General features: G+C 52.3%; 1 protein-coding gene across 1 annotated transcript in view; it reads left to right on the top strand.

Annotated features, from left to right (window-relative positions):
• The first annotated feature begins 5,027 nt into the window (after positions 1-5,027).
• Positions 5,028-8,688, top strand: part of GUCY2D (guanylate cyclase 2D, retinal) — a 13,750-nt gene continuing 10,089 nt past the window's right edge. The window contains exons 1-2 of the mRNA XM_049637021.1: positions 5,028-5,733; positions 5,822-6,126. Of these exons, the coding sequence (XP_049492978.1) occupies positions 5,028-5,733; positions 5,822-6,126 (1,011 nt within the window). The remainder of the gene's footprint in view (positions 5,734-5,821; positions 6,127-8,688) is intronic.

The raw sequence follows: 8,688 nt of genomic DNA, 5'->3' as shown, positions 1-8,688 counted from the left end.
GATGCTTAACTGACTTAGCCACCCACGTGCCCCTCTCAAAGATTTTTTTTTAAGTTTTATTTATTTAAGTAATCTATATGCCCAGAGTAGGATTTGAACCCACAACCTCAAGATCAAGAGCCACACGCTCTTCTGATTGAGCCACCCAGGAGTCCCCAAAAATGGTGATTTAAAGTTCATTTTCTAATTGCATAGGGAAACACGATCTATTTCCATGTTCCCTCATCACTATTCTTTTTTTTTTTTAATTTTTTTTCAACGTTTTTTATTTATTTTTGGGACAGAGAGAGACAGAGCATGAACGGGGGAGGGGCAGAGAGAGAGAGGGAGACACAGAACCGGAAGCAGGCTCCAGGCTCTGAGCCATCAGCCCAGAGCCCGACGCGGGGCTCGAACTCACGGACCGCGAGATCGTGACCTGAGCTGAAGTCGGACGCTCAACCGACGGCGCCACCCAGGCGCCCCACTATTCTTTAACTATGACAAACTGCAGCGTAAGCCTGGCTTTTGCCTCCCATTTTAGATTCAGCGTCCTTTTCCAACTCAACTTGAATTGTGTTTTAAGAATCAGACTCCCCCAGGACTTGCCTGCTACTCTCAGATTCAAGCCGAATTGGATAAGAAGTCCTTTTGCCTCATTTAAACTTTGAGGAAACATGGTTTTCCTTGTCTACTGCTGTAGCAATTCCACAAACAGAAACTTCTCATTCCTTCTGTCAAGTCCAGATTTCATGACTTCATGGGGGGTGGCTGAGGGACTAAAAATCCCAGAAGAGGGACATTTTCCCTTCTCTAAACCAGGAGAGAAACCAAGAGCTTCCAGAGGGGGAGCTCCACCTGTGGCTGAGGTTATTTATAGGACTTGGATTTAAATTTAATTCTGCCCTCTGGTAACTCCAGTGGCACCTGCTGCTTTAAGAGCTGGCCCCACCCCTCTACGTAAGAGAGCTGTTTAGCTCCAGTGCGTACAGATCAAATGCAAGTTTAGCAGGCAAGACACGAGAAACATAAACAAGTTCTGCAGTGGGTCCCTGGAAGAGGGGGGCCGGTGTGGTGGCTGGAGTCAGGCTGTGTCACCTGGTCACGAGGACCAGGATGGATTTAAACTATTCTGCCCCTAGAATATAAAATGGGGCGGCCGCTCCGAAAAACATTGAACATGTGGTCCAGCCACTCCTCTTCTAGGTACAGACTCAAAAGAATTGAAAGCAGGGACTTAAATGGGTATTTGAACAGCCACGTTCACAATAGCCTAAAGGTAGAAGCAAGACAGGAGGCCATGGACAGATGAATGACTAAACACAATGTGGAATATGCACACAGTGGGATATTATTCAGCCTTTAAAAAGTAGGCAATCGTGACACCTGCTCCAATACGGATGTACCTTGAGCACATTACTCTGCGTGAAATAAGCAAGACATAAAAGGACAGATACTATACGATCCCACTTCTACGAGGTACGTAGAGTGGTCAAAGTCATAGAGACTTTGAATGGTGGTTGCCGGGGCTGGGAGGAGGGGAGATGGGGAGTCATTGTTTACTGGGTCTGGTGGTTCAGTGTGGGATGATGGAAAGTTTTAGGGACGGATAGTGGTGACAGTGAATATATTTCATGCTGTTGGATTGCACACGTACAAATAGCTAAAATAGTAAATTTTATATTATGCACCTTTTGCCACAATAAAAAAAAAGTTTAAAAAAAGTTGGACAGTTAACCGACTGAGCCACCCAAGCACCCCTCAAAATGTTTTTTTTAATTTTTTAATGTTTATTTATTTTTGAGAGAGAGAGAGAGAGAGAGACAGAGTGTGAGTAGGGAGGGGCAGAGAGACAGGGAGGCACAGAATCCGAAGCAGGCTCCAGGCTCTGAGCTGTTAGCACAGAGCCCGACGCAGGGCTTGAACCCACAAACCATGAGATCATGACCTGAGCCGAAGTCAGACGCTTAACCGACTGAGCCACCCAGGCGCCCCTCAAAATGTCTTATTTAAAACTTATTTAAGGGGCTCCTGGGTGGCTCAGTCGGGTAAGCATCAGACTTCTGATTTCGTCTCAGGTCATGATTTCACAGTTTGTGAACTTGAGCCCCGCCAGAGTCAAGCTCTGCTCAGATAGCATGGAGCCTGCTTGGGATTCTCTCCCTCTCTCTTTCTCTTTCTCTCTCTCTCTCTCAAAATAAATAAATAAACTTAAAAAAATAAGTAACACTTTTTTAAAATCCCTGAATATAGTGATCAAGTGTTCACCTCCGTGAGGTCTTAAAACTCTTCATTCGCATTGTATCCCTAGAGCCTAAAACAGTGCCTGTCACAGGGGAAATTCATGAGTGTTTTTTGAATGAATGAATGATTCCTTATTCAAGTTGCTCATGCACAAATAAATGTTTTTCCAAGGTCGTTCCTGCAAGTGGGGTTGCTTTGACTCTGCTAAGTGTTGCAAAAACAGTGCACCAATTTACATCTTCGTCACCAATATGAAGGGATTGCGTCTTCTATTTATACCAACATTTGCTATTCTCACACCTTATTTTTTGCCATCTGATAGATATTAAGGGTATTTCACTGTTTTATTGTGTACTTCCTTGAATATTAGTGAGGTTAAACATTTTTCCTTAGGCTTTTCTCGTGACTTGCCTGTTCATATCATTTGCCCATTTTTGTAGTGGGTTGTTTATCTCTTTCATATCATGTATGTTTGGGTACTCATCCTTTGTTAATGTTTTGCAGCTATCTTCCTGTCTTTGGCCTATGTTTTCTCTTTGTTATATGCTTTTCTGACCAGAAATTTTTAAATTTTAAAATATTTTTAATCAAGTGTGTGGTTTTTGTCTGGTTGGCTTTTTTTGCTCTCTTTTGTTTTTTAGTAATCACTACACCCAACATGGGGCTTGAACTCATGATCATGAGATTGAGAGTTGCATGCTCCTCTGACTGAGCCAGCTGGGCGCCCCCAGAAATTTTAAATTTGAGGTTTTCAAATGTGTCAGTCTTTCCCTTAATGGTTTGTACTTTATGCATCTTGTTTGAGAAATCCTTTCCTACTCTGAATTAATACAGATATTCTCTTTTCATCCACATGTTTTTTATTAACTGTGTATTTGGAAATAATTTTAAACTTACAAAACGCTGCAAAGATAAAAAAAGGTACGAAGAACACTCCTATACCCCTTATCTAGTTCACCTCATTTGAACATTTTGCCCATTCGTTTATTATTTGATATATATAATATAAACAACATAGCAAATGTAATACATGTGATGTAGAGTATATACATAGTATTTCTTAACTATTTGAAGGTGAGTTACGTACATTATGGTGCTTTACAGCTCAATGCTTTAGTGTGTATTTCCTATGAGTAGGGAGTCGCCTACATAACTATAGCACAGTTATCAACTTTATAAACTTACATTGATAAAATAACTTTATCAAGTCTCCCATTCATATCGCAATTTTGTCAGCGGACATATTTGATGTTGATGTTCCCTATGGCATTTTTATAACCCCATAAGCCATTTAACCCTATAAACCCTATAACCTTATAGCAGTTTTAAAAACCCTATAGTGTAGGGTCCAAGCCAGGAGAAGGTATTGCATTTAATCGTCATGTCTTTTTTGCCTCCTTTAATCTGGAACAGTTCCTCAACTTTTCTTTATTTGTCTTTTAGAATACTGACGTTTTTGAAGAATACAGTCCCATCCCTGCCCCCCCACCCCCTTTTTAGTAAAATGTTCCTCATTTTGTGTCTATCTGATGCTAGCTCGTGATTAGATTAGGCTTGATGAGAGCACTTTCAGCTGGACCTCTGCACAGCTGCAGTGATGTGCGATTTTGCATCCACAATATTACGAAGATCGTGTCTTTCTCAGCGTATCACGTCTGGAGGCTGAATTTGTCTTAATTACCTTTGTCATCCAGACGTTATATTCTTTATCACAGGTAATTTTCACAACAACCTTCAGAGAGATGAAGCAACTTTCCCAAGTTCCCCAAGCCAGGAAGGAGGAATTTGAACCCAGCTCTGCCCAAGCCCAGAGGTCTTTGCATTATTTCCTGGGGTTCTGCCTTCCCATAGGCCAAAGGGACGGGTTTCTAGGCACAGAGAAGTGGAAATCGGAGAATCGAGGGTGGGCGGATGAGAGAAAAGGGTATCAGACTGGTTGGGGTTTGGGCTCCGGGGTTCAGACTTTGCCAGCCAAGGGATGGGGCTTGGCCTTGGCTGGGGAAAGTGGAAACGGGTGATTGGAGGGAATGAGACAGAGAACTCCCACCCTGAAACTGGTCACCCATAGGTGTCCAGGGGCACAACTCATCGCTTCCCAGGCTGAGAAGAGTAATGTGGCAGCAGCTTGAGAAGGCGAACCTGCAGTTGCTTTTGTTGGAGGCGGGGGTAGAGGGGAGGGGAGGGGGGCTGTTGAGAGGCATGGAGGAGAATCTGCTGGCGGCCTGGAAGCGGGGACAGCCTCCTCTGTAAGGAGCCCCATCCTCCACCAACTCCTCCCTGCCTGATTAAGGGACCTTAATCAGCTTGAGGAGATTAAGGACTCTGGACAGCTGTTCCCACACCCCCGCCCCGGCCGGGCTGGCAAAGGAGACCTGTGGGAGGGCGCCAGAAGGGGGATCTGCCCCGTGACCCCTCACCCCGGGCCTGGGCCCGAGCCCCGGACTTTCCGGTGAGTGGCTAAGGCCCCTCCGCAGGCACGGATTCGGGTCCCTTCGGCCCCAGATGGATCCAAGGAGGGCGTGGGCATGTCTCCGCTGACCCCAGACGGCTCTGAGGAGGGAGGAGGGGCGGGCAAGAGGGGAACAGGAAGCCGGAGAAACGGGGTGTGGGGGGTGCGGCCATGCCCTTGACTCCCGTATAGTCGTCCAAGCCAGAGGAGGGGGCTGTGGAAGTGGGGACATGCCCCGGGGTTAGTTGGGCTTTGAGAAGCTGGAGGTTGCGGACAGAACCCTAAGAGAGTTGTGCCCCCCCCCACCGCCCCCCGGCCGCTCATCCGGCCCTGCTTATGCTCCCAGAAGCCGGCAATGACGGCGTGCGCCCTCCCTGCGGGTGGGTGTCCGGACCCCCGGCGCCGCGCCCCCGCGCGGCGGGTTCCATCCCCGCCCGGCGTCCCCCGGGCCCTGCCGCTGCTTCTGCTGCTCCTGCCGCCCTCCGCCCGGGCCGCCGTCTTCACAGTGGGGGTGCTGGGCCCCTGGGCCTGCGACCCCATCTTCGCGCGCGCCCGCCCGGACCTGGCCGCCCGCCTGGCCGCCGCCCGCCTGAACCACGACCCTGCCATGGCGGGGTCCCCCCGCTTCGAGGTCGCGCTGCTGCCCGAGCCGTGCCGGACGCCGGGCTCCCTGGGGGCGGTGTCGTCCGCGCTGGGCCGCGTCTCGGGCCTCGTGGGCCCGGTGAACCCCGCGGCCTGCCGGCCGGCCGAGCTCCTGGCCCAGGAGGCGGGGGTCACGCTGGTGCCCTGGGGCTGCCCCGGGACGCGGGCGGCGGGCACGACGGCCCCCGCGGTGACGCCCGCGGCGGACGCCCTCTACGCTCTCCTCCGCGCCTTCCGCTGGGCGCGCGTGGCCCTGGTCACCGCGCCCCAGGACCTGTGGGTGGAGGCGGGACGCGCCCTGTCCGCCGCGCTCAGGGCGCGGGGTCTGCCCGTTGCCCTGGTGACCGCCATGGAGCCGTCGGACGTGTCCGGGGCCCGGGAGGCCCTGCGGAGGGTCCAGGACGGGCCCAGAGTCAGAGGTAGGCTCCGCCGCGGGGTGCGGGGAGGGAGGGGCGCGGCGGCGCGGGCCGCGGGGCGCAGCAGTGAGCCCGGGGTCTCGGTCCCCAGCCGTGATCATGGTGATGCACTCGGTGCTGCTGGGCGGCCAGGAGCAGCGCTGCCTGCTGGAGGCCGCCGAAGAGCTGGGCCTGGCCGACGGCTCCCTGGTCTTCCTGCCCTTTGACACGCTCCACTACGCCCTGTCACCGGGCCCCGAGGCCTTGGCCGCCCTGGCCAACAGCTCCCGGCTTCGCAGGGCCCACGATGCGGTGCTCACCCTCACGCGGTACTGTCCCCCCGGGGGCAGCGTGATGGACAGCCTGCGCAGGGCCCAGGAGCGCCAGGAGCTGCCCTCTGACCTGGATCTGCTGCAGGTAGAGGCACCTGGGAGGAGGGAAGAGGGGAGGGGGGAGAGGGGAGAGGGGGAGAGGGGAGAGGGGAGAAGGGCATGGAGTCAATGCGAGACGGGAAGACGGAGGCAGTGGGGAGAGACTGAGAGAGCAAGCTCTACCTGTTCTGGCGTTTCCTGGGTAAACAGAGGCGCTGGGCTTGCTTGGGGCATCTTGGTGTATTGGGATCGCTTCCAGAGTGTAGACCAGGGGACCCCCTCCCCCCCAAGCCCAGCTCCAAGCAGGAAACCCTAGTGAACGCTGCACTGTGATCTCTTGCGGTCAGCTTCAAAGTGAACCCGCTTCCAACACCACTGGGACAGGCAGTCTATAATACACTGCTGGTGTGTGTGTGTGTGTGTGTTTTTTTAATTTTTAAATGTTTATTTATGTTGGAGAAAGAGACAGAGTGTGAGCGGGGGAGGGGCAGAGAGCGAGGGAGACACAGAATCTGAAGCAGGCTCCAGGCTCCCAGCTGTCAGCACAGAGTTTGGGACTCCAACTCACAAACCGCGAGATCATGACCTGAGCCGAAGTCGAAGTCGGGTGTTCAACCGACGGAGCCCCCCAGGCGCCCCTGCACTGCTGGTGTTCTTAAGAGAACGGGAAAGGAGGACAAAGGCAGATGCGACCTCCACGCCCAGTTTAGAGGTGTTTCCTCTGGGGCTTTGTCAGGTGGTCGTAACTTTTGGAGAGCCTTGACAAGTCTTGCGAGAAGCAGAAAGGACCCTAGGTGGAGCCAGGGGCTTCCATAATTATTTAGATCCACGGCCTACTGCCAACAATCCCAACACCCAGGATTCGCTGAGAATCCAGAATCCTGGGTCACACCATCTAACTCGAGACCGGTCACAAAAAGGGGAGGGGCTAGGGGCACCTGGGTGCCTCAGTCGGTTAAGCTTCCGACTTTGGCTCAGGTCATGGTCTCCCGGTCCATGAGTTTGAGCTCCACGTGGGAGCCTGCTTCGGATTCTGTGTCTCCCTCTCTCTCTCTCTCTCAAAAATAAATAAGCATTAAAAACAATTTTTTAAAGGGGGAGGGAGCTGGAAACCACTAAGATAGGTGGGAATTTAGATGGCAGTGGGCAGTAAACTAACCACCACAAAGACCTTACTCAAAGGGTTGCACTTGAGAGAGGGCCGTGACTCAAGGGGGTGGGGGTTGGAATATTCCCCACCAATGCCCCTAGTCTCCTCCAGGAGGACCTGGGGTAGCCAGTGGGAGACAGGATGGGAATAGTGAGTGAGAAGAGGAGAGCGAGGCGGTCGGGACAGCGGTGAGACTGGATGGGGGGCAGGTGGAGGAAGCGGTGACAAAAACCGTCTTCAGTTCTCAGTAACTGGCACAGGTGAGACCCCGGGAGTTACCTTCGATTCCTCTTACCTCCCCCCTCCCACACTAACCCTAACCCACCCACCGACCCCCCCCCACCCATCCAGACATCACGTCCTGTCAGTTTTACTTTTTAAAAGTCACTTGAATCCATCCTCGTTCTCTATTCTCTCCGTCACTGCCCCGGTTCAGGCCGCAGCACCTCCGATCTAAAGCCTGAAACAAAATCTCCCCAAAAGGTCTCTGCTTCAATGCTCACCTGCCCCGGCCTTTCTCCACCCAACAATCAGTTCAAGCTTCAGACACCTGACCAATCTGACTGTGTCACACCCCTGTCCCGAGCCTCCCAGGGGCTTCCCTCGCCCTGGATAGATGATGGTCTCTTCAGAGGGCTTATCACGTCTCTCATGCCTTCCCCTCTCTTCCATCGTCCTTGAACTTCAGCCAGACGGAGCTACTCTGGTCTCCCTAATGGTGCCCGTCTCTCTTGCCTCTGTGCTGCTGGGCGCGCTCTTCCCTCTCCCCTGTCCCTCCCCTCCCCTCCCCCCAGATAACTGACTCACCCCCTCAAGGATGGTCACTTCTTCCGGAAGCCTTCTCCTCCTCCCTCAGCCTGGGTTGGGACCCTCCATTCCTGTCTCTGCAGCTCCCTAATCACCCCTACCGTCACCCATGGCACTACCCTAACATCCCTGTCTCCCCAACTAGAAGAAACGTTCCTTGGGACAGGGACTCTATCTCGTCAATATCTCAGTGTCACCGATTGCTTTACACACGCCTGGCACTGTGAGAGATGGGAACTGGGAAAAATAAGCTTGATCGCCTTGGGGAAAGAAAAGAAGGAAAAATAGAAAATATAGAAGCCAACCAAAAGATAGGAAAGGAGGCTTTTAGGTAAATGAGAAGTAATCATATTAAAAATATGAGCAAGGCAACCAACAGGAAGGGGAAGAGAGGAGCTGCAGGTGATGGAGAATAGGAATAACCAAGGTTGAGAAGAGCCTAACAACCCCCGAAAAGAGGGAAGGCCAATGGGGAGGAGGGGAGAGAAGAGAGCCAATAGGGAGAGAGAGAGGAGGAGAGAGCCAATGGGGAGAGAGGAGGAGAGAGCCAATGGGGAGAGGGGAGGAGAGAGTCAATGGGGAGAGGGGAAGAGAGAGCCAATGGGGAGAGGGGAGGAGAGAGCCAATGGGGAGAGGGGAGGAGAGAGCCAA

The sequence above is a fragment of the Panthera uncia genome, chromosome E1 (assembly GCF_023721935.1).
Source record: "Panthera uncia isolate 11264 chromosome E1, Puncia_PCG_1.0, whole genome shotgun sequence".
Taxonomy (NCBI): domain Eukaryota; kingdom Metazoa; phylum Chordata; class Mammalia; order Carnivora; family Felidae; genus Panthera; species Panthera uncia.
The sequence above is the reverse complement of the archived record's forward strand: the minus strand, read 5'-3'. Positions and strand labels throughout refer to the sequence as shown.